The sequence below is a fragment of the Syngnathus scovelli genome, chromosome 20 (genome assembly GCF_024217435.2).
Source record: "Syngnathus scovelli strain Florida chromosome 20, RoL_Ssco_1.2, whole genome shotgun sequence".
Classification (NCBI taxonomy): Eukaryota; Metazoa; Chordata; class Actinopteri; order Syngnathiformes; family Syngnathidae; genus Syngnathus; species Syngnathus scovelli.
This window is the reverse complement of record NC_090866.1, coordinates 8,072,452-8,098,739: the sequence shown is the minus strand read 5'-3', so window position 1 is coordinate 8,098,739 and position 26,288 is coordinate 8,072,452. Positions and strand designations below refer to the sequence as shown.

The 26,288-nt window shown below is 37.5% G+C and overlaps 1 protein-coding gene and 1 long non-coding RNA gene across 11 annotated transcripts in view; one reads left to right on the top strand and one right to left on the bottom strand.

Annotated features, from left to right (window-relative positions):
- Nucleotides 1–21,664, bottom strand: part of LOC125990171 (uncharacterized) — a 35,894-nt gene extending 14,230 nt beyond the window's left edge. For 2 of the 3 annotated variants that reach the window (XR_007488840.1, XR_007488839.2), the window contains exons 1-2: nt 20,440–20,559; nt 4,216–4,304 (exon numbers count right to left, since the gene is read on the bottom strand). This is a non-coding gene — a long non-coding RNA (uncharacterized lncRNA). Of the gene's footprint in view, nt 1–4,215; nt 4,305–20,439; nt 20,560–21,039 lie in introns of those variants that run through there. The other variant, XR_007488837.1, reaches the window with a different exon arrangement.
- Nucleotides 1–22,695, top strand: part of LOC125990157 (protein FAM177A1) — a 37,383-nt gene extending 14,688 nt beyond the window's left edge. The window contains exons 1-5 of one of the 8 annotated variants that reach the window (XM_049756955.2): nt 20,340–20,568; nt 20,706–20,897; nt 21,671–21,737; nt 21,819–21,916; nt 21,989–22,695. In XM_049756955.2, the coding sequence (XP_049612912.1) occupies nt 20,500–20,568; nt 20,706–20,897; nt 21,671–21,737; nt 21,819–21,916; nt 21,989–22,114 (552 nt within the window). In that variant the 5' untranslated portion in view covers nt 20,340–20,499 and the 3' untranslated portion in view covers nt 22,115–22,695. Of the gene's footprint in view, nt 1–20,135; nt 20,573–20,696; nt 20,898–21,670; nt 21,738–21,818 lie in introns of those variants that run through there. The other 7 variants (XM_049756952.1, XM_068649247.1, XM_068649248.1 and 4 more) reach the window with 7 other exon arrangements.
- Nucleotides 22,696–26,288: the final 3,593 nt, after the last annotated feature.

Genomic DNA, 26,288 nt, shown 5'->3' with positions numbered 1-26,288 from the left:
CCTAGTGCTCCAATGACCACAGGTACCACTGAAGTCTTAACTCTCCAGGTCTTCTCCAGCTCTTCTCTGAGCCCTTGATATTTCTCAAGTTTCTCATGTTCCTTTTTCCTAATGTTACCATCATTTGGGATGGCTATGTCAACCACAACGGCTTTCCTCTGCTCTTTGTCCACCACCACAATGTCCGGTTGGTTCGCCATTACCATTCTGTCTGTCTGGATCTGGAAGTCCCAGAGGATCTTGGCTTGGTCATTCTCTACCACCTTTGGAGGTGTTTCCCACTTGGATCTTGGGACTTCCAGTCCATACTCTGCACAGATGTTCCTGTACACTATTCCAGCTACTTGGTTATGGCGCTCCATGTATGCTTTACCTGCCAGCATCTTACACCCTGCAGTTATGTGCTGGATTGTCTCAGGACCTTCTTTGCACAATCTACACCTGGGGTCTTGTCTGGTGTGGTAGATTTGGGCCTCTATTGCTCTGGTGCTCAAGGCCTGTTCTTGTGCAGCCAGGATCAGTGCCTCTGTGCTCTCCTTCAGACCAGCTCTTTCTAGCCATTGGTAGGATTTCTGGATATCAGCTACTTCAGCTATGTTTCGGTGGTACATACCATGTAGGGGCTTGTCCTCCCATGATGGTCCCTCCAGCACCTCATCTTCCTTTGATGCCCATTGTCTGAGACATTCACTGAGCACGTCATCCGTTATATATATATATATATATATATATATATATAAAAATAAAAAAATCCGTTATATATATATATATATATATATATATATATATAAAAATAAAAAAATCTCTCTCTAAAAAAAAATATATATATATAAAATATATATATATATATATATATATATATATATATATATATATATATATATATATTTAAAATATATATACTTTTTTTATTCATTTATGTGCAAGAGAATGCAATAGGTCGCTTTTCTTTGAGCCCACCAGATTCATGTGAATTTGGTAAATGCCTCAGGACATTTCAATCCCAGATCCCAGTTGAAGTATCTTTTCAGACTCATTGTCAATTCAGAGAAGCTGCATATCTGTCAATTCTAGTCCGCCTCAAAACGTGACCTTACTAGAGACAGCTGGTTGACTACCAACACGCTTGAGCCACAGTAGACCGACTGCACCCAAAGCGCTCGAGGGAAAGTCAAAGGTAACCTCGATATTCCCTGATGCGCAAACACATTTCATGTTCTCCCTTCGACCCCATGTCCCCATCTCACACATTACACCGAAAAAAATCCTTTTAAAGAAGCCACACCTGCTTATCAAAGCTGTGGTTTGAAAGCTTCTGATCAGTGGTGCAGATGGATGGCCACAGAGAAACGGCGAGCTTGACTGTGGAGCAGAGGGGTGCACAGAGAGATGGGCAGTGATGAGCGTCTCTCTGATGTACCCTGTCTCACCCCCATGAAGGAACACCTAGATTCTTGGTGACATGGTGACAGAGCAAGCATTTCTTGTTCTGTAAAGACTTCATTTGTCATTTTGACATACTCTTCCAGAGACTGCTGCTCCTAATTATGCATATATACGCAGTAAACGTTTGTGTATGGCTCCATAACTCAGAGGCATACCACTGAAATTCACTTCATATTTGCAAATTTTTGTTGTTGTTGGTTGTGTGTGTATATACACTTGTGTGTATATGTATATATGTGTGTGTATGTATACATACGTGTGTGTGGGGGGGTGTATATAGATGTATATTATATTAGATTACCGTATTTTCCGGACTATAAGGCGCACCTAAAAACCTAAAATTTTCTCAAAAGCCGACAGTGCGCCTTATAGTCCAGTGCGCCTTATATATGGACCAAATTTCTAAATTTAAACTGGCCCGAAGCATTGTGTCATAAAATCAATCATAAGTGGCCCGCTGAAGACTATGAATCATGAATCAAAAAGACTATGATCATTATTTTGTGATTATAAAGTAATTTGTTGCATCTGAAGTTGAAATAAAAAAAGATAAAATGGAGAATGATTTGATTTGGATTAAAAATCTGACATGATGCATTAATGGCGCGCCTTATAGTTCAGTGCGCTTTATATAAGGACAAAGGTTTAAAATGGGCCATTCATTGAAGGTGCGCCTTATAGTCCGGTGCGCCTTATAGTCCGGTAAATACGGTATATGTACTTAAATGTAGAATTCCAAAGTGTACTAACCCGTACCAATGTGATAGCATATTTTTTCTCAGTTGGATAAATCCATGGATTTGACAGACAGAAGTGTATTCACTCAACCAAACACATTTAATCAAGTTAAGTTTGTGTGATTTGCAAAAGAATGAATCTTAGCTGACTGGATCTTTGATTTTTAACAGTGCTGTGTTCAAATCAACTCCATGAGTGAACAGAGAATTGAAGCAACCAGGTGTGCAACTGACATCTGACATTTTACACAAGAATGACGACACAATGACAAACATCATCAAATGTGCTAATTGCCTTGCGTTGCATTCGGTAACCTTTAGCAACAATAATTGAAAGTTTGTGCTTCACTCGTGGAAGTCGAGTGCAAGACCTCAGCGGTGTTGCTTGGCGCTATATAAACAGCAAATGATTTTCTTGCGTTTGGGTGAGACAGTTTTATCTTGTGTGAGAAGCAAAGACATGAATAAGACCCGCAAATACACCATATACTGAATTATTTGCTCGTTTCCACTTTAAAAGCAGACTACCGTATTTTCCGCACTATAAGGCGCACCGGATTATAAGGCGCACCTTCAATGAATGGCCCATTTTAAAACTTTGTCCATATATAAGATATATACATTTGGCCCGCGGGCCGGACTTTGGACACACCTGCTGTAGTGGCTCAATATTGGTCCATATATAAGGCGCACCTGATTATAAGGCGCACTGTCGGCTTTTGAGAAAATTGGAGGTTTTTAGGTGTGCCTTATAGTGCGGAAAACACGGTATAAAAAGTTCCCGAATCTCTCACCTGTCTTTTCATCAGCAAATTTGACACTTTCATCTTTTAAGTCAATCAGTGTGTCATATTATTATTGTCAGCATATTCATTTTCAGCTTTCAAACATCTGTTCAGTAGCTCCAAGGCTTCAAATCTACATGTCATTTTATAAACCCCCTGCACATCACAATTTTTTTTTTTATTAATATATCCATGGAAAATACTATCTAATCCAGAATGATGACCAACTCATAACACAGGGAAGCGTGTGAGATGTCCCAACATGAATAATAAAACATAGCATAAAGAGAATATTTTTGACAATCGGGATGTAAACACAATTTACTATTTTTGACTTTGCATGTCGCATCTGAGAATTAAAATAGTGCAAAAATCCAACATAAAAAAATTATCACAATGTAGTTCGCTTTGCATCACATGACTAGCTCATCTCTTATCCCACAATAGCTGAGACCTTCTGGATTTGTTGCATTTTAAAGTCTGTGGTGCGCCAATGTTGCCCGCAGTGGCTAATAACTGAAGTTAAATGTGTGTTTTTATTTAGCATGTGTCTTCATTCACTCGCACTTGTGACAATGTTGTCACGTACTGCTTATATTATGATAGTGTAGTTGTAAAAAGAAGACTCTCGGGTATTGTTTATTCCAGGTTTGCTGCTGCCAATACTGGAGCAGCTGAGGATAATAATGTCTGCAAAGTTTTTGTGCCGCATTTATTTTACATTGGAGTGTAGGGAATAAACTTTATTACTATTCCTTCCAAGAAATAGAGGACATTACATGCATCAAGTCTTTTCAAACTATTTGATAACAAGTTGTACTTGTATATACAGAATATAGTCAATAAAGTGTTAGCATTTCTCGGATTTCATCCATTTTAGGAAAAAAATCTAGGTGAAAACTTTGTCGTGACCTCAAGCCGCAATGATAATGTACAGCATAGGTGTCAAACTCAAGGCCCGGGAGCCAAATACGACCCGCCACATCATTTTATGTGGTCCGCCAAGACAAATTGTGTATCAAATTCGTGTGTCATTACTAGAATTGCAAATTGTCTTCACTTTTAATATCATTTTTTTAAAATATTTGACCAGTTTTTCTCATCTGATTTGAAAACGAGTTATTTGTCAGTTTGTTTTGTAGCTTTTACTGTATATAATATGAGGTGCTCATAAAGTTTTGCTAGCTGCTAGCCTGATTTGCTAAAATACAATAAAATCTTTTCGTATGTTTGAAGACGATACCTACAAATGATTGTAAAATTCCAAAGTCCTCCATCCATTTCACTCTCTCCCTCTAGAGGCTCCGGAATCTTCCTCGTCTGTCATCCTGCACATCTACGGCAACCCAAAGATGAAACAATAATTACCCACATATTGAAGTCGCATGCCACATATCAAATAATATAGATTTTGCTTGTGGGCTGCCATCAGATATTGGCATCATCATCAAGCCCATTCCCTGAGCATTTCATTGACTGGCTCAACTCAGAAATAGCCCCCCAAATCCAATTACATTAACATGATGGAGCATAAGGTTAAAGATGTAATCACATTTGATCAAATTATCCCTCCATTGAATGTCCTGCCTTTGTATAAAAGACTACGGGGCCGCATGCCAATTTCTATAACCGTGGCTATTGTTAAAATTTGTCTCATCATAAGTAAAAAATGTCCACTATTTGAGAAAATCCATTTTATCATATTGCCAGTAATGGAACTAAAAGCAACGGCGGACTCGTCAAGGTTGTTTGGCGCCAATCTTCTTGCAATTTTAGCTACATCAAAGTATGGACAATTTGGACGGGATAAAAAATTGGTAGACAAAAAGGCTGTGAATGCAAACACCAAATAATTCGGTGCCACATACACAAGTCTGATTTGACGTCAAAGGCAGGACTCTTTCTTTCTTTTTATTTGTAAATCCATATGGAGGAGGCAGATTGAAAACTCATTTAAGATCCTCAATAGCAGTTTTTAAATTGTATGCGGTCGAACAGATCGCACGTGCTTTTTGTCAACAGATGTAAAAATGGTGGAGATCACGTTTAGAGTCAGGCTTGACTGTTTTATTGTTGTGACCTTTTCATTTGCCTTGCTTTTCTTATTCGCACCCTTTTCGTACTTATACCAAGGAATCACACATGGTAAAATACCAACATATTGTTTCGGCTATACGTGGGAGTGAATAAGTTAGTGTTGATCTCGCTGGCATCATTAAAACTGTGGAGATATAGTAAGCAGTCTTCTGGAAGTGAGTTTAAGAATAGCCGACATTAAGAAATTCAGCAGTCATAGTCAACTCCTGCATATTTGCCTTTTAGTACCTGAATATTATTTATTAATATAATTAATTATTAATATAATTTGAATATTTGGGGATTTTCTTTTGCATTTTTTTTGTTTTTTGTAGAAAATCAATCCTTTTTTTTTTTAAATCAACATTTTTTTAAGAATATTTTTGCCTTTAAAAGACGAATAAACTGTGTTAGGTGAGATTCACGTGACGCACCATCTGTGCTGGAGTTCAGAATCCCACAGCTAATCATCGTCTAAGTCTTTGTTTTAATTCTTAGTAATTCTGTACTGATCCTTCTAATCGAGGACAGTCGAACGTGTTGTCATCTTTATCACACTGTGAAAAAATGATGGAAAAATTACTAACCATCTTCCACGTCTGTCTAACCCCCTTCAATGTTTTTATAATTCAATATATTGTAAGAAAATAAAAGGTTTGTAGGGTGGTCGCATAGAAATCTATTCCATTCAGCAATCTTTGCATCATGCAGCACTGAAATGTGGAGGGAGCGTTACAGAGAACACATTCTTCTGCCAAGTCTCAAAACCATGAATATTATAGTGCTCTAAATATACAGTATGCTTATGCATATATTGGCTCATGTTTTAGAATCCTTTGGATCTTCAAGCCATACCGCTAACATTTGGAGATGTAATTTTCATCACCAGCAACTTGAGTCATCCCAATCAATTTCTTTGCACCCCATAGGGACACCATACTGTGAGGTCCTTCTAATTTGTTTAATCTTGCCAATCACATTTAGCTGAAATCACCAAATATACCTTTACACAAAATTCCACTTTAAATCAATTTATTTAACAGCTGTTTGCTTGGCTGGTAGGTATTGGAATTTTGTGTGCCTTGGATTCTGGTGCAATGCCAAAAAAGCAGATACAATTCCACCCAAAAGTGTTTTTGTAAACTTCTTTGACCTTGGTTTTACTTTAGGAGAGAAAATGATTTGTTCGACAAATTCTTTTCCTGCTCAGAAAGTGTGATCTGTTCTAAATAGTAAAGGTCCATAGTCAAGTGTCTCTCTGAATCTTCCTTCTTCATCAATAAAGTAATTTGGGGCAGTATATTTCCAGTTCAGTGGGGACAGTTTGGGTCGGCTGCGTACAAAGCAAGGTCAGGAAAGACAAGCTTGGATGAGTTAGAAGTGGATTCTTTTTTTTTTAATCAGTAAGAATTTGAGCAGCCTCTTGCGAAATCTAATCACGCTTGTTTTTTCTTCTCAAACATGTTTCATAAATCCCACACGCATAACACCTTTGAAATTTTTGCATTGATCTGAGAACATTTAAGAAGTTTCCCAGCATGCTCCTCAATAAACGACCGAATCAAATCTTTGTCACCGATTGATTTCTCCACAAGACAAGAGCCGGCTTCATCACTACTCGGCCTCAGTTTGCTTTGTTCCACTAAAGTGCACTTTCATGCTTGCCTTGCAAATTGCAGTTTTTACTTAACACAGCACTTAATTGCCAGCACATGCTTGAGTGGTCACGGTGCCCATCAGAAACAAAATGAGCCGCAACAGCGCGGCATATATTATTGTGGAATCAGCTGCCGTGGTGCCAGGCTTCCACTCTAAGCCCTCGCCTGATTGCAAACCAGAGCCGAGTCCATCTCTGGGGTATCGGTACCAGATGGCCGTGCCAGTAACAGCACTAGGAGAAAATGGAAGTCAGGAATGAGAAATGGAGAGCGGAAGGAAGAGTTAAAGATTGGATGGAAAAGTGTTCGGTGTGATTATTAGATTCCGAAACTCAGTTGGCTACGGGTGGATTTGCATAGCCTTGGGTTGGCAGTGGCCCACTTTCCTCTTCTTGTCTGTCTATGAGATTGCCAGTGCATTCTATTTGTCAAGGCAGGCTGTGAGACAAAAAAAAAAAAAAAAGCTGGCACATACTTTGAGTTTACGCTCAACTATCATTCTCCCTCATGCTGTTCAAAAACAAAGAAACACAAGTGTTTTTTTTTTTTATGAGTTAAGCAATGGAGAAATCAGAGCAGGAGAATTTTCAGATTTTTTTTGTTTGTTTGTTTGAAAATGAGTTCAAATGACACATTAGCCTCTCATCCCATTTTGATCGCAATTACAAAATAGGAACGGCACAGAGCTCGAAGCATATGGTGGAGGCTGAAGGAAAATAAATAATTCAGTTCGAGAAGAGCAGTGTATAATTCTGACTCGGACGGACGGATCTATTTTAATTGTTCATAGCAGTAACGCGAATAAACTGTCCAAATACTTCTGAAGCACCAAACTGACTGACACCAGAAAGTGTCGGAGCAGCCGTTCATCATTACTGCGGTAAATAAACGTCGACGTGTGTTTGATAGCTCGTCATTTAATCCATTTGACAAAAAGTAAAATTCAATACAAAACTGCCAGCACATGCCTAACCATAGCCCCTTATAATAAACCCTACATGAACAGGCTTGCTGAGAATTTCAAAACAAATGAAAAGATGATTGCTTTTTAGGTTCATAAAAGAACTCATTCCTCTATAAAATTGCCAGTGGCAGTACAAATTGAAGTGGGGGGGGTGGGATTTTTTTTTTTTTTTCCTTTCAAAAAGTTCAGTTGACAAGTTGGAGAAGGTGCCTTTAGGAGGGTGATGAAATGCAGCACATGAATGACAATAGTGAGAGGAAAAAATGTTGGATTCTTTTAGTTTTTCTTTTTTAATCGCCCATTGTGTGTTCAGAGGCACACCTCAAGCTGTCACTTAAAAATAAAGCTTGCTGGAAATGATTACCGTTCCAGCGTTGTATCTCTAAGAGGTTGGATAATAACCAAACTTTATAAATCTGCCTTTATGCTTTTAAATGAAGATAAGTGGGTAATGGTCTTTAACTGTTTAAGTGTGGAAGTGTGAAGTACAAAACAAACATAATAAATGGCGGAAAATTGGTCTTTTCGCAGGTGAAAAATAAAATGGAGCCGCAATTATACAGTCATTACACAAATTGGTCATTACTGAAATATCCTTTTAGCATTCAAGTGTGATCTTAAGGTCAACAGAACTATTTAAGTAAAAAAAAATATTTCTGTCTATCAAAAAGCTTTTTTTTTATAAGCGTATAAAGTCAAATGATATGGTTTATAATTTACCGTATTGGCCCGCATATAAGACGGTGTTTTTTGCATTAAAATAAGACTGAAAAAGTGGGGGTCGTCTTACATTCGGGGGCTAGACATTATGCCCATTTACAACGCTAGATGGCGCCAGGTATCTTTAAAGCTGAACTTAACTCCCCAGGCCAAAGCGAACCCCTGTCACGAAGAATTAAAATAGCAGTAGCATGAGGAAGAAAAATAAAAAATAGCGATAAGAAAGAAAATAAGAGAAGAGATAACAGAAAATGGAAAAAACAGAAGCCATTCATTTACAAATGTGATTGCACTTTAGTTTACATATTTAAATGTTCAGATATTAAGATGTGATAGACAGTTTTTGCATGCTTTGAATGAGGCAAAATTCTCCCGAATATATTGTTACAATCATTTGTTTCAGATGTACTGTAATTATTTTCTGTATAAAAATTTAATTTGGTGTTCAAAAACTCTTTTTTTCAAACTTCAGTCTTATAATCAGGGTCGTCTTATATTCGGGCCAATACGGTATGTGCTACCAATGAGTACATTTTAAATATAACGATCAGTTTCAAGATAATTTCAATTGGTGTTAAGCTTCCAACGTTTTGGCTCACTTTCACACGGTCATCAATGTCAGTGGCAAGTTGGTAATACCTTGGAGCATTTAGCAAACTTGACACACCAGATGGTTTTTATCACAACATAGATTGTTTCAAAATCCATCCGGGGAATAGCTGACAAAAAATGTTTGGATACGGGTAAGCATTGGAAGTCAAACTTGCGGTCTGTCGCATTTATTACGAGCAGGTCAGCTTGTAAACAGTCGGGGGTGCTATTTACTAAGTTTCCAAATAGCGGGTGCTAAATTGTGTTTACTCACTCCTAACAGGTTGCGTACGCTGTTAGTAACAGATGAAAATGTGTCTGTTGTGTATTTGTTTTCTCAGCCTGTTCTGGGCTCACTGGATGATTTATCGTCACTGCTCATGCAATCATTGTGCAGGCTAAATGTCAGTTACGCAGCGGCAGTGAAATGTCATGATGTCAATGTCAGTCTTCATGCAAACATTATCAAGTGTGCATGTCTGTCATAGCAAACGTAACGCAAACGTTCATCCGTCCACATGACAGTCGTGATTATTACAAATATTAATCAGGCTTCATTCAATATATTAATGATTAAATACATTCATATTCAACTTCAATTTGACATTCATACATAAGGCACATCTGTTGATTTAGATAAAATTAAAGAATTTGTAGCGTACCTTATAGTCTGAAAAATAAAATATATTATTTTGGTTTTGCTGATTTACTGAAGCCCAATGGTGTATTAAAGCTAGATGTGATTTTTTTTACCCATCTTATATTGAAGTGGGAATAGACAATAATTCTGAACAGGATGTTTCGTAATAAACTGTAGAAATGACCTGATCTGACCTCTGATTTAATTATTTTATTTTATTTCAAACATATAAAGGCCTAGAATTAAATGAAGGCCGTTCTGATAAAAACGCTATTTAATCAGTATGATCATCCAGAGCCTTGCCTTCTCTCAACAAGATGAAATCCTGACTTTATCAAACTGCTGTTGTTAATTTCACTACAGTTCCAGACTTTCTTCAGAAACAAATATACAGTAGTCTTGCCCTTTATATGTTTGGCAGTTTAATTTCAAACCCCCTGAGGGCAGCACACACCCATTTAAGGACCATTAAATAATGATTGATGAGGCGTCCTCGCAATAAGCGTGCTCCCTTCCACTACTTTGGAAACAATCTGTTATCCCTAAAACACCAAAAGCTGGGCCACTTTGCAGTATTAGGCCCCGGTAATTTTCTTGCGCCCAGGGAATGGAAGTCATTAGCTGTTTAAGTGACAGCAGAGCGCTTCCAAGGGCAACTTGTCTTGAGATGGAAAGTCCTCATTCTAACTGAAGGTCAAAGGGCTTACAAGTTTGTCACACCCCTTGGGAACTTCACATAAAACACAGTCACTCGTTCGGCAGAGCATATGGTAAGGATATATTGTGGAAAACAAAATAGTAAAAATAAAATGGGGTCATGTGGTTTACTTTTAGACTCACTTTAGTTATCACACAGCAGGAGTGTAGCTTTCTTATAATACTGTCTAAAAATAAATATTTTTCAGGAAGTGGTATTGAAAATGGAGGGTAATTATTTCACTGTGAGTTGCTCTAAATAGCCTTTGGTGACTCAGGTGTATGGAATGCTTTATTCTTGTAATTGTGGAGCGACATCAGACTTTCATATGACTCATACGGTTGCGTAATAAAAGCTAGATCCAAGTTTTCATGCCACTGAATGAGACATTTACACGCGATGGATCTTTAAGACTTTTCAAATTAACTACAGACTGTGAGTAAATACGTTTTTTCTTCAAGAAAATATTGATATGATGTACCGTATTTTCCGCACTATAAGGCGCACCTAAAAACCTCCAATTTTCTCAAAAGCCGACAGTGCGCCTTATAATCAGGTGCGACTTATATATGAACCAATATTGAGCCACTATAGTCCAAAGTCCGGCCCGCGGGCCAAATGAATATATTTTATATATGGACAAAGTTTTAAAATGGGCCATTCGTTGAAGGTGCGCCTTATAATCCGGTGCGCCTTATAGTGCGGAAAATACGGTAATTTGTTTTGGTTTTTGCACTTCAAGAGATTTAGGGGATCAGAGAAAATAAATTGAACACTGATACATCAATGACTGAGGAATGTATGAACAAGTATAGTACATAAAGTGTGACGTGAAATGAGTCTCCTAAGGATAAAGGACATTTTATTAGCTTGCCACGTAATAAAAAAAAATTCATACAGCACGTTAAGAGGGACATGACAGCATCTTAACTAAATGGTAAGTCACTAAGATCATAATTGCCTGTCTTTAGTTGGCGGCTAAAGAGCATAACTGACTAGAAGGTCACAGTCATGGTTTCATTAAATCAAAAAAAAAAAAAGGATCATAAATGGAAGCTGACAGTTAAACAAGACACACATTCAATGATTTACATGGTAGGAATGGGTCATTAATTAAAATTTAATTGTGATTTCAATTTAGGCTTGTCACGATCATAAAAACATAATGAAAGAAAAATGATTTATGGGTTGAACAACTTTACTAGATTTTGATATTATCTGCTTCTTCATTTTTTAAGGTTGCTACGATTCCTCACAAATGAATTGAGGTGATATGTAAGTGAACATTAGCATAACACCCGATTGTCTAATATCAAAAAATATGAGTGGACATGGGATTAAATTGCTCCACACCATCATTTTGAAATTAATTGGGGTGATTCATGATTTCCTGTCACTGAGCTGAAACAATTTGTGAATTAGCCCCCTATTAAGTTCAACGAGTCAAGTAATGAGAAGAGTCAAGGAAAGATTTTTGGCTTGGGAATGTGCTCATCAAGCTTTGAATGAACTTAAATGCACCCTTAAGATTTTCTACCACCTTTACCTTTTATTTTACATGCCAAATTTGCTCGTATCATGAACTGAAGAATTGAGTCACCTGAAATGAAATTATATCCAGGTCGACTAATCCAACTCTTCTGCGGTGACGTGAACAAAACTATACAACATGGTGGAATCTAAAATTTCAGTTTACTTGCAAGTATTGTTCTGTACAGCACCCCTTTTTTTTTTTTTTTTTTTATTCTCCTTGTTCATTTGTCAACATCTCAACGTCTCAGTAATTTCCTAAGAAAGAAAACAAAACTGTTAGGGAGTCAAAAGGACAAGGAAGAGAATGAGTCTATTGTGAGGAGCTGCCATGATGGCCATTACAATCACGTTTTGGCCAATTATAACGTCTTTTCCACTGTGAATGTGTATTGACAAGAAATGACAGGATTTCAAAGTATAAATGAAGCTTAGCCTCTTTAATAACAGTTTACAGTGAGTGATTATCGTGATCATAAAAGCTTCCATCACACAAAGCCCAAAAAGTCAATTTCGGGGTCTTATGACAAAAGCATGTCACAGTATTGTTACGAAAAGACAAAGTAACCGTTTTTTTTAAAGGTGTGTGTGTCTTTTAAGAGCAAAGTGCCTTGTTCCTCATTTCGGAGTTGTTAACTATCACTCTCAGCAAAAAATATCTCAGAACATGTTGACCCTGGAGCTTTGCTCATGTGTGTGTGTCATTTATATCCGCACAAAATGTAATCAAGGGACACAGTCCGTCCAGGTTTTTACAGGTGACCCACTTTTACTGGAACATTATCCCGCACCTCTTGAGTCTCTGAGGTAGTAGGTGACAGAAAGAGGGGCACTAAAAGCTGACAAGTTCGAATAGTAGAGTTATAATTCAGGGGTGTTAAACTCATTTTTATCGTGGGCCACTTCGTCGTTACAATAGAGGGCCGTATTTTGTATTAAATATTTCCTTCAGTTATTTTTCAAATTACTGTAAAAATGATTTTAAAAATCATAAAATCTCAACTTTGAAATTAAAAATGATGGGATGGTGATCTCGCGGGCCATATAGAATGATATGGCGGGCCGGATTTGGCCCCCGGGCCTTGAGTTTGACACCTGCGGTCTAGACTTTGTTGCTTCAAAGTAACATCAGAGCTTCTTCCCGCTACTTCTGAGGTGTTATTGTCTCAGCGTTGAAAACCGAGCAAAGCAAATCCATCCAAATTAAGCAGGTAGTCTACAAATGTGATAAATTAGGCAAGTCCATAATTAAAAGTCTTGCACCTATGATGCTTGAAAAGCAAAACAACTCTCATCTAAATCCCCTTGAACATCAAAAAGTCAGAACATCAAACCATTAGGTGTTGTACTTGTTGTGATTTTTGATTGCACAATTAACATAACAGAGTAGTATCGCAATCACCTTACTTATTAAATGCCCTCCAGATGTGCGCTGCTTATAGGCTGGCTCTCATCTCAAGGACAGCCACCTGGCATCTGCAGAGAGCTGCCTGCTCATCACTGTTTGAATCTGCCAGTGCCAGCAAACTGCTGTTTTATCAGGACGGCTAATTATAGGCAGACAAGGATGTGAAAACAGCATCCTGTCTCCTGAGTAACACAACGTGCCCACACATTCGTTTTGGAACACGTATGCAGTGAGACAACCACAAGGCGTTAATGTAAAAGGGGGAGTGCAAAAATATAAATATTCACTATCCATCAATCACATTGGCAGGATATTAAAAAAAAAAAGATGATGGCTGTGGTTTGCTTGTGACAGAATTTGTTCTTTGACTCCTATTTGGCATCATTGAACTTTAATTTTATATATATTTTATATATATATATATATACATCAATTTTATATATATTATTCATTTATATATATATATATATATATATATATAATATATATTTTTTTTTTATTTACATTTTTTTTTTTTTTTAATTTTTTTCTACTGCTTATGCCAATGAGCTTTTAACTTTTTTAACTTTTTTGTTTAGTGGCAGGGTGAACCCTGGAACTGCAATTCAATTGCAGGACGATAAAAAAAAAAATAATAATTTCCTTCAGTTAATTTTACTTGTTCACAATTTAAGTCCCCATTATTGTTTTGTGAAAGCTTTCATTGTTATGGAGGAGCTAAATAAGAAAGTTTCATTAGCAGTAGGCCTACCTAAATAAAATAAACCGTAAAATAATACAGCAGACTTTAACAGTAAACACAAAAAGACGGTAAAAAATATTTGTGACCTCTAAAACGGGAAAATTTAAATATTCGTTTCACAAATAGCTGATCTCAATTACTTTGACCAAAGTTCAACTCATTCAGCTCGGCACATACACAACCACAACAAAAAGGCATCAGCAGAGCCTCAATATGTCAAATCACCATGGCAACTGAGGAAAAATGGCAAGTTACTTTTCACTCCTTTGAATTGTATATGTATAGTGACTATGAAAATACAGGTATATTCAATTAAAAAAAAAAAAAAAAAGAAAAAAAACACTCCTGCAGCGGCGAAGGACAACAAATCGGTCTGGGTGCAAATTGATGTTTGACTGAATGCAGAAGTCGGAATGTGCTACTCCTTTGACATACCTACTTAACATTTAACCGCGTCTTGAATAACATCTGAATTTCTTTAAGTGTTGGAAAAATATACTTGGAAGCAATGAAATACAAAACATCACTCTGTTGTGAATTGAATCCAAATAAATAGTCAAAATTTATAACGCTTTATTAAGTAAGCTATTTTGTCATTACAGTCGTACAACAATTTTAATTAATTTTTTTATTTATTTGTTTTTTTATGGTACTTGATAATGGTAAGTTTGAGAACAATCTAATTGCATGTACTGTATTTGTATGCGGCAACATTACAGGATGAATTTTATGACTGGCAGAAATAGAACAAAAAAAAAAACCAGGAAAGAAAATGAAAAAAAAAAGAAAGTCATCTTGATTTAGCCGCAGATGGTTGTTGCCTTGATCATGTCGTTGACATTTATTTGGTAAATGTCAAGCTTATTTTGAGCTCTGAAAGGTTTGTCCTACTATCATCATGAAATCTCACCATGAAAAATCATTACGAAAAGCTTTAACGCAGAAACATCTGTTGATAGCACTACATTTGTCAGATAAATGGCCGATCATGTCCACTATAAAATGGCCTTGCTGAAATGATATGTTTGTTTGTCAAGTTCGGCATCCCACAGATTGGCTCTCAGGTCAATTTGATTACAATTGTTTAACTAGAGAATAAAATTTGCTTCTGTGCTGCTACATTGATGTTCTTATCCAGCAACTTTATTCTAATATGTTGGCCAAAAAATTTTCCTCTGGAGATACAACATTACCACATTTTTTAAAATAAATAAATGCATTTACATTGAAATTAAACCCTCATTGTTTCATTTCCAAAGTCACAGAGAGCCAAAGCTGAAGAATCCTGTTCCTCACTTCTCACCTGCATCAGCCATGAATTTCCATTCTATTTTATTTCTGCCTCATGGCAGACGGAAACCAGTTTTGACACATATGATGCCGGACTAAAATCCATGAATTACTTACCCTTAAATAAAGCGTAATATGACCATGGTTTGACACTAATTTGACGGCCTGAGTTGGATGATGTGTGACAGGTGTGAAACTTGACAGCTATGGGACTGCTAAAATATGTAATGATCATTTGTGCAGGTCATGTGGTATTAGCGCTCATGTATGGCAAGTGCTACTGTGCCTGTTTGCAATCGTGGGGCATTAAAGCCAACCGTGGGTCAGGTGAGGTGAGCCGTCAAGCTTTATGTTTGGAATTTACTATACATTGGGGCAACTGTAAAAGTGGTTGAGGTGAAATTAGGCTACCGTATTTTCCACACTATAAGGTGCACCTAAAAGCCTCCAATTTCCTCAAAAGCCGACAGTGCACCTTATAATCAGGCGCGCCTTATATATGGACCAATATTGAGCCACTTCAGCAGGCGTGTCCAAAGTCCGGCCCGCGGGCCAAATGTATATATCTTATATATGGACAAAGTTTTAAAATGGGCCATTCATTGAAGGTGCGCCTTATAATCCGGTGCGCCTTATATATGGACAAAGCTTTTAAATGGGCCATTCACTGAAGGTGCGCCTTATAATCCGGTGCGCCTTATAGTGCGGAAAATACGGTAGTCTGAATTATATTATGCTCAATTGTTGAGGAACATAACTTTGTCGGCTTAAATATTGATCCGGTTAGGACTTGCATGTTCATACTACACACTTTTGATCGGAATAATTGATTTTGACATGTGCAGATTGACCAAATAGATAGTAGAAGAAGAAGACGTAGCGACTTCTATATCAGCAAAAAATCACTCCGTCCATTCCTACTTTAAACGTTGGCATTATTTTGCTTATTTTTCCCGTTTTCGCTGTTACGTTGAGTTATTCCAATCCGGCTTTTAATCCGAATAATTGTGTCCATGTGTGTGAAACATAATCACATTTTCTAGGTTATGCTACCCCTAGTGGTGTTTATGAAGACCCCATCCAAGCCACATTCGTGATCACCCACTCACTGTTGCCACAATTTTAATCTTATCATCCTAAATTGTTTTCAAATGGATGTATTCCTATATTTTCATTGTTGGTATGTTGGAAGTAAATCTGTCAAGCAGAAAACGTTCCTGAAGTGCACGGCAGCCGCTGTTAATGAGCATTACTGCCAGAGTTGAGTTATCTAGCTCCAAAATAGCATGTTATACATCTATGATTTGACAGCTGGATGACAGGGTGAGAAATAGGACATGTGGCATGAGAGTGTGAAGAAGGTCGTTTGCATCTCGTTGTGCGAGATGTGTCTCGGCTATGCTATTAGTGTGTGAGAAGAACACTGAGGTGACCACCTGCAAGAATGACAGCAGTGACTTAGAGCCAATTTTGGCTGTCGGCCATCTTAATTAATGATAGACCTTCACACTGATGCATTCAATTTAATTTTTATTTTTTTATGAAATAGCAAATACTGGTAATAAATGGTTTTTAAAAAATCTAACAAATTTCAACATAACATCTCATTCTTAAAAATTCCATACTATGACATCCCGGATTTGAATTCCTCCCTGATGCCAAGCCGCGTGTTTCTGCAACTACGGTATGGATTTGAGATGTAATTAGCATTTTTGCATGGTCGCCAATGACTTCCCATTTCGTTCCGAACATTTTTTGTGGAGTTATGTTTTCAAACGAAGCTACGTTCCATGATAACACAATAGCTTGTAGCTGTTTGGTATTCTTTTCATGCGCCGTGCCGAAAAGACTACATCAACTATTATTCGATGGCGTGTTCTAATTTTAGAGTTTAACATCATGCAGCTTTTGATTACTTCGCACTTTTCTAATTAATCAGCTGGAACCTGTAGAAGTGACCCTGGGGGCGAATTTGTGACCAGCACATTGAGCTAACTTCAAAATAATTAGAAAACTAGATAACCTTTAACTTGTGCATTCTGCTAATTAAGGCTACTTATGTCGAATAGAAATAGAAATGAGACCTCATTTAGTGTCAGAAAAGATTGAAAAATAAATATCTCAAGTGCTAGCTTTGCCACAGATTTTTACATTTTCTGGCCACAGTCACTGGAACATTAATTTTCAATGTCTGAAGGCAACTCTCATTGCAGTCACTGTAAGTTTGAATTGTCATGAATAATGTTGCAGCGGCTAAGATGAGTAAAAAGCCCTTACAAGTAAAATCAGTACTCACAAACTCATCGTCATGCCTTGAGCGAAAGAATGAAACATAATTTCCATGTGTATTTGATTATATGAGGAGTGATTTTTAATGCTGTTATCTTTTTATTATTCACGCGGCCTCGTGGAGCATCACCCCAATTTTGCTGTGTTTTAATACAATGACAATAAAGACATTCAGTTTATATCTTGTCGTTTTGGATCTTTTACTGCTGAACATTCTCGAATGTTTGTCGGCAGCCTCCAGGCTCGGACGGAAACAACTCCAATATTTGTACAAATAACGGCCTCTGTGTTAATAAATGTCTTTGCCCTAATATAAACCTTGGTACACTCTGAACTTGAGTAAATAAATGCCAATGTCCTCAGTATTTAGGATGTTTTTGTTGTCTCACCTCATCAAGAACCCTCCCTTTTTTGTTCTTGTGCAGAGTAGTGAGTAAGTCTCCTATAGCCTCAGTGGAAGGTATGAGCGGAGACCTAGAACAATCTGGAAGCAATGGGCCAGTAAAAGGAATGATTCACATTGACTGCAGGGAGAAAAAAAGGAGACATCCTGGAAGGAGAACATATAGCAAAGAGTGTCTGCATTATTGAAATCTGGGGACGAGTTCTCAAAGGCATGAAGCAAGGATAATGGAAATACGTGTAATCTCCCATGTACACATCATTTCTGCAATTTGCTGCTCTTGTACTTGAATACTCCCATCCTTTGATATTCCTTGGAAAGACATTGTGAAGGAATTCCTTTCACATGTATTTACTAATTAGTCTTATTATTGACACAATATTATCCTAATTCTTTTGAACAGTCCATTTACCGTATTTTCTGCACTATAAGGCGCACCGGATTATAAGGCGCACCTTGAATGAATGGCCCATTTTAAAACTTTGTTCATATATAAGGCGTACCGGATTATAAGGCACACCTTTAATGAATGGCCCATTTTAAAACTTTGTCTATATATAAATCCATATATTTGGACACGCCTGCTGTAGTGGCTCAATGTTGGTCCATATATAAGGCGCACCGGATTATAAGGCGCACTGTACGCTTTTGAGAAAATTGGAGGTTCTTTGGTGCGCCTTATAGTGCGGAAAATACGGTATACATAACTTTGATTGAAGCAATTAAGAGTTCACTTTTTTTAACAAACTATAACCATTCATTCAATAAGCCGGAATAGCCCAATCAATGATCTGCACGATCCAATAGCTCCCCCAAGTCGACCTGGTGGAAGTAATTCAAGCGAAAACCTAGTGAGCAAGTTTTTTTCAACGTTAGAATCCTATCAAACAATACAATCACCTACAAAACTTGTAATATACTTGACTTATTTATTCTTTTGGCAGCTGTTATTCTCCTAAACCTCTTCGTATACCTCAGGGACGGTGATTTTATAGAGCAAGTAAGCGATCAATAACTGCCAAATTCTAACAACTTTTATTTCCTTGCTCTTCCAAACTGCTCTTTAGAGACAAATGCTTACAAATAGTGTCTGAGGAAAGACTACAAAACGATAGATATGCAAAATATCTATTACTACCAACGACATGAAAGATTTAGATTTTAAATGGGCCGCTGTTATTTTTGGCTGTTAAATGATCAATAAAGTTTTTCCTAATGAGCAGCTGACAAAAGCAATTATGACTGCTTTACTTAATGGCCTCTTTAAATGCTGTTGTCAGTTGGTAATAGAAAACAACGCTGGGACAATTGACAAACGAGAACCTATTTTCTGATTCCACTATATTTAAGTAAACTAGGGGGATAAATGAGGCTATAAATCCTGCAAGAGTACAATTAACATCTACTCCAATGGAGAGCAGTTGGAATGGTTGCACAAAATATTTTCCCACAAAAACATGCTGTTAAAAACATCAAAAGTACACCTCGGGCAAAGCTTTGGGCTGATATACTTATTTGCATAAATGTAAGCCTGAAAGTATTTTCTCTCTAGGATGAAATGGTTGATTGATTTTTAAAAAGTCCAACCATACGGTCTCCACATGTTTTTGTAGTTTACATCACAAGGATGATCTTTTATACTCTCAACAGACACGTTGAGAAGGGGCGCGTCAAGTCATTAGATGAAACTGTAGTGACATCTTGTGGTAGGAAAATATACAACAGATTATTTAAAAAGAGGTTCAGTAAATAATCACACATTTATTATTTTTTATAGAACTTTTAAGTTATATGGTTTGGTGTCATTATGAATATTTTACATTGTAAAACAATTATTGATTGGCACCCATGTAAATGTTACAGCAAAATGTGTAATTTCAATTTAAGATTCACTATTATTTGGTAACTGATATTGTAATGGCAAATACGGTATTTTAAGAGGGTGTTTAGTTTTTTTATAGCGTTCTCTACTCATTTTTGTAAGCTTTTACTATACAATTTTGATGCAACAAATACAAAAGTAGCTATTATTACTATTATATTATTATCATCATTATATTGTTCAACTATTAATACTTAAATGTAAATTTGTATCATACTTAGATTTGTTATTTCTATTTGGTTTATTTTACTATTTGTACATTAAAGTTGTGTTGTGAGCGCAGTAAACTCTTACATTGAAATTAAATATGTTTTTAAAAAAATATTCTCAGGCTAATTTGTTGTGACGTCACACATCAATAGCGAAACCTCATAACGTGCAAATGAATGGCTTTCAATCAATATTAATATTGAGGCTGTTGTGTTGTAGTACCAATGCGCGTCATCTGTGTTAAATAGACAATTATAAATTGTGTAACCGGATGCTGATTACTTGTCAAGTACCTCAAGAGTCAAAGTCTTAACAAATTTGAAAGTTGAATTTTGCATCTTCCGAGACAAGAGCAAGTGTATGTTACGTACGTCGTGTGCGGCACTTCCGGTCCAGCGGGTGGAGGAGAGACGTCGTTTAGCATCCTCACAATGGGCGATGTACCTTTGTATTTGACGAACATCAACGTGTCCATGGGGCAGAACGTGGACGTGGAACCGGTTTGTGAGCATATTCTTCATTTCCGTATTTGTTATTATTCTCGTGTTGCGCTTGCAGTCACGTGGTTGTCACTTATTGTGCGTGTGCGCGTCACACAAAGTGATGTATTCAATTCATGTTCACCGAGTCTTCTCAGATTCCGAGCCCAAAACCAATCAAGGATTCTGAAAACGTGAAGCTGGGCGATGTGCAGAGGGAGAAGACTCCAAGAAGGATCATCCATTTCTCCAATGGGGAGACGATGGAGGAGTATAGTACCGATGAGGAGGAGGAGGAAGTGAAGGTGCAAGAGAGAAAGGATCTGCTCAACTCAATTGATGCGGAAAGGGTGAGCAATCTCATGAAGTACAGATTTACTTTTTATACTGTACTATTTAGAAAGTGTATTTGTTATTACTGCGTGGGGGGGGGCAGCATCTAATTATCACGGCAAGGGGATGACAAACTGATGTATAAATATCCTTGGTTACCTGATGACTCCTCCAAGGAAAAAAAAAAATCCTAGTTCCACTCGTGTCAATGTGAGCCAACAATGCAACACTGTTTCAACAATGCGACATTGTTTCCATGGAAACAATATTCCTAACAGGCCCTTAAATGTGATGTCATGTAAACAAAGAAAATGACACGGAAAATATTGTTATCTTCTTAAATGTATTATATATTTACCGCATTTTCCGGACTATAAGACGCACTTAAAAACCTCAAATTTTCTCAAAAGCCGACATTGCGCCTTATAGTCCAGTGCGCCTTATATATGGACCAAATTCCTAAATTTAAACAGGCTCGAAGCATTGTGTCATGAAATCAATCATAAGTGGCCCACTGAAAACTATGAGTCATGAATCAAAAAGACTATGGATCATTATTTTGTGATTATAAAGTAATTTGCTGCGTCTGAAGTTGAAATAAAAAAAAGATGAAATGGAGAATGATTTGATTTGGATTAAACATCTGACATGATGCATTAATGGTGCGCCTATATAGTCCGGTGCACCTTATATGAGGACAAAGTTTTAAAATGGGCCATTCATTGAAGGTGCGCCTTATAGTCTGGAAAATACGGTACACTTGTATACTGTATATATCATTGCATTGCAGTCAAAGATGACTTGGGGTCCATATTTCTGGTTTCACATGTGGAAAGCTGCAACATCAACCATATCAGGTTTGTTTCTCAGTCAGGCCAAAAAAATAGTTTGAATTTAATTGCTTTTTGAATAATAATTTTCACACTGCTGTCTTCCAGCATGCGATTACCTAGGGGAGAGGATGGCCTCCTTCTTCGGGATAACATCAGCCAAATATCAATACGCCATTGATGAATACTACAAAATAAAGAAAGAGGTCCGTTTTTCAAGGGCAGTTGTCCAAACACTTTATCGTGATTTAATGTTCTCTCATGTCCCCGTTGGGCAGAGGGAGGAGGAGGAGGAAAGCCGACTGTCAGAAGAGGCAGAACATTCCATCACCAGGACAGAGCTTCCTGCCACACCACCTAATGTGACCTACAAGATCCAAAATGAAAATCAGGAAGCATGGTAGTCTAATCACAGCAACCTAACCATCACTATTTTTTTTTAAACTACTACATTTTTATTTATTTGCCCACACATGCATTCATAGAAACTTTTTGTGAAATGCTGCATTCAAAAAGGACTAACATTGTTCATTTTTCTCAACTTGCCATTCTCGTTATTGTGCCTTTTCTGGAGACGTCGGTCTTCAGGTTATGATTGTGTGAAATGGTTTTTACATTTTGTGGTAACCGATGTTTGCTTGAATTGTCTTTTTAATTGGGACCCGTTTTTTAGGACATGACAAGATTTTAACGACGTGATCATAAATAACGATACATTAAGAAGTGCTCACACATACTGATAATTGTGCCAAATTTATGATTTGTGGCTTGAATATTTGAATTGTAAAATTTGTAGTCACGCTCTGAAAACAAAAAACAAAATATTTCAATTAGCTATTTATACCTAGGATCAAAATACCATAAAAAGTTCTATATAATTGGTCTGTTCTTTTTTTTCCAGACCTGTGTTTTACAAATCTAACCCTTTATTTAGCAGTTTTATATTATTTTCAGAACATTGAAATAAAATTAATAATAAAAGCCAGCTCGTGTTTTCAGTTTGACTTTCATAAGTCGATGTAGGTTGTACATCGACTTATGAAAGTCGCTTATTATAGAAGGTTGTTTTCTATTGCTTGATGAATGACAAACTGCTGACACATTTTGGGTAAAAAAGTGAGTGTGTCTGGAAACAAAAGAGCCTCTGTTATGTTTTTCAAAGCCCCCCACTGTTCTCCATATAGCGTCATCATTCTGAGGTCACTTCATGGAGGATTTCGTAATTATCCAGTGACCTCGCCAATGGGATTGCTAAATATGTCCGCTAGAGGGCACAGTTGTGCAAAATACATGGATGTTTGCACAGTTCCAAACTACCTTCTTGTTTCTATTAGCAATACCACCAAGCCTGTATTTGCATATGGTGGCCACCAGTTGTCATATTGAACATACTTGGCATTTTTGTGGGATTCCAACAGCAAATGGGAGGACTGACACACAACATGTTGACACCCAACTTACCAGAATTTGCATATCCTACTACCTTTTCTATCTGCACATTCCTTCAATCTGGCAATCTGCCACAGTGCTCTTGATCCGTATTTAAACTTGCAGGGATTTTTTTTTTTTTTTCCAAAACTGCATGCCAGCATTAAATGTTCTGAATTTTGGAACTTCCACAGAAGATCAGGCTACATTATTAATCTCCCAGACAATATTTAAGATAAATTCTAAGATAGATACAGACAGGACTACCTCAAAAAGACTTTTTGCTTTCCAAATTATCTTAACACAAAAAAAAAAAAAAAAAAAGTTGTTCCATGAGCTAAATTCCCCCAACAATTAACTCGAGCAGTCACGTCCGTATCTGAAGCTGGCTAATTTTTGCTCTCAACGTAAAACAAACAAAAAAGATTCCACCACATTGTACAGTACCCGATCACCCTCCCTCCGTCCTTTGCGGTACATGTGGCACATACCTGAATGAAAATAGCAACACGGGTTGGGGGAGTGGTAGACAAAAGGAAAATGAGCCATAAAAAAATGTCTAAAAGAAGAGAATACATACGGACAGCAGAAGTTCGTTTGATGTGGGCCTCTGTGGGGCCCAACATGAGGCAGACCTGCTGTGCGAAGGGGATTTCCAACTCTGCCTGATCTCCTGTATCACCCCCTCAGTCTTTGCATCCTCTGTGGGCGCTAAAAACACCAGAGTCCCTATGCACTAAAACATTCACACTTCACACATGAATAATTAATAATCCTAACATGCACGTTTTGGAGAATTTGATTGGACGTTGCAGTACCAGCAAGCATTTAAGTAAACATGCAAGATGGCTTCCCACACACAATGAGCTGCCCACAACAACAAAAATAGCTGTTGTGATTTGTAGGGGTGAATGCAGGCCTGCTTCCTTTTTTTTTTTTTTTCAGATTAATTTATGTAACAGCCGGTCAAAACATCCCCTTCACAATCTTGTATGATAATTCATATTGAGGTCCGGATACTTTGGGTACTTTCCTCCATAAATAGCTGCCCGCCTCTGACATGAAAAGCAAGAGGTGTGAACAAGGAAAAAGGAAATGTGTCATATCCCACCCAAGGGTCAAAGCAGCTTATTGTTGGCTGTTGGTTACAAAAAAAACACAATTCCCACTCCTGACTCATTGCGATAAATGATTTAAAAGGGGAGATTTTATTGTGAATTTACCTTTTATGCCACCAATCTGGTCCCTGTAGTGTATTTTCAGCCATTGAATGTAAAATTTAGAAAATTTTCTGAAAATATATTGACCGTATTTTTTGGACTACAAGCCGCACAATGAAAAGGGAAATTTCCATCTACCTAACATATTTCCAACATTTTATAATCTGAAAAATACACGACAGTTTATGCAAACCGATTTTAGCCAGGCTGTGACATCACCACAAAGATTTCATAATTATTTTTTGTGAGTACCCTGAAATGTTTTTGTTTTTTTTTATGTTGTCTAACACGTCAAAGCAACCGATATTCTTAATCCAAACGAGAATTATGTCTTTATAATTATCACAATAATTACAGTTATTGAATATCCTAATTTTATTATTTCCTCCTAACAATTCGCAGAGGACTACAATTAACAATTTAGAAGAACAAATTGAAGTACTATTTTTCAAACCATATGTTGTAAAAGTGGCCCATTCTCCCAAATCTTGGAATTTTACAATGAGGAAATCTCCCAACTTCCTGCAGGAGAGGAAACCCCCTGCTTTTGTTCTTCCTTGCCCTCCCCACAGAGAAGCAAAACAATCGATATTTTTCGCCGTTTCACTCAATTTAACTCACTAAGTGTCTTTTAAAATGCATTGCTGTTTTTTTTTTTTTAAAGCTTCTTGACCACCACCACTCAAAAGTGTTTTGCATGGGACATTTCCACGAAAAAATAAATCCTCATTAAATCCCCTGATTGACTGTGACCAACCGGTTCGGCGTAGTGATTAAGAACAGGGCGATGGTTTTATCTTTCCTTTGATTTCCTTCAAAACAAAATCAGACGCTGCTCAAGCTTGCTAACTCGACCAGCCTGTTTGTCCGTGTGGGGAAACAGCTCGTGACACAAAGGGGGAAATTTGAAAGGACGAGTAGAGGGAGGCAGCCGAGCAGCTCATTGTCCCGCGCCGCTGAGGATCTAGTCTAACAAAGAGAAACAGTGAGAGAGGAATTCCCCTATGTTCAAACGTTTGCAGATGTTCGCCTGGCCAACCGCTACTGTGCACATCTGGCGAAAGCATCCCGAGGAACCCCCCCCCCCCCACCACCACCACCACCACCTTTCCATGGCCGTCTCTCCACCGTGCCTTCTCTATGTCACACTGCCCTCTGCTCTACCCTGGAAAAGCAATTCCAGGCCACTGTGCACAAGCCAGTCAGGCGGTCCGACCCGTCAGTCAGCTGCAGTGGATCCGCAGCAGAATAATAGGAAGCCTGAAAAGACCATTATCTTGGCAGCAGTAGGGAGAGATTTGTGCTGAGGGAAAGTTTGGGGGATTTTTACTCACAGCTTCCAAGTAGCTGTGCTACTGGAGGTCAGCGGTAGTCCACTACTCTTGCAGAATGGAGCCTACAAATCCTGCTATTTTGCAGGCTATATTCTTGAAGTTGGTTTCCAACTTTACTTCCAACAAGTGCAAAGCACAAAGGAAGATGTGATTGAATTGAGTGATTAGGGTATGCCGAAAAATTATGTCACTTGGTTTGAAGGCCGAGTGACTGTACGGCCGTGGTGCAGCTGGGTCACGCCATAAAACACTTTATTTTTTTTTTTTTTATTTTTTTTTTTTATTGCTGTCGAGAGACTTTTTGACCATGCAATTTTTTGGTTTGTTTTTCTCTGATGTTCCCGTTAGAGTTTTGCTGTTTCAAAGAAGTAAACAAATTTAATGCATATTGTAAGAAATGACTTCCATGGGCCAATAGCTGTTCAATATAATCAGTAGCAGTATCAATTCTAATCTATACATTATGCATAGTAGTCTTTAATTGGAGCTGATTTATTTTAGTTGATTTTATTTAAAGTACATTTTATTTCTAATGCAGTATTTTTTGCAGAAATTTGAATTTGCATATCCTATTTTATACTTTTTTCTTTATCTCA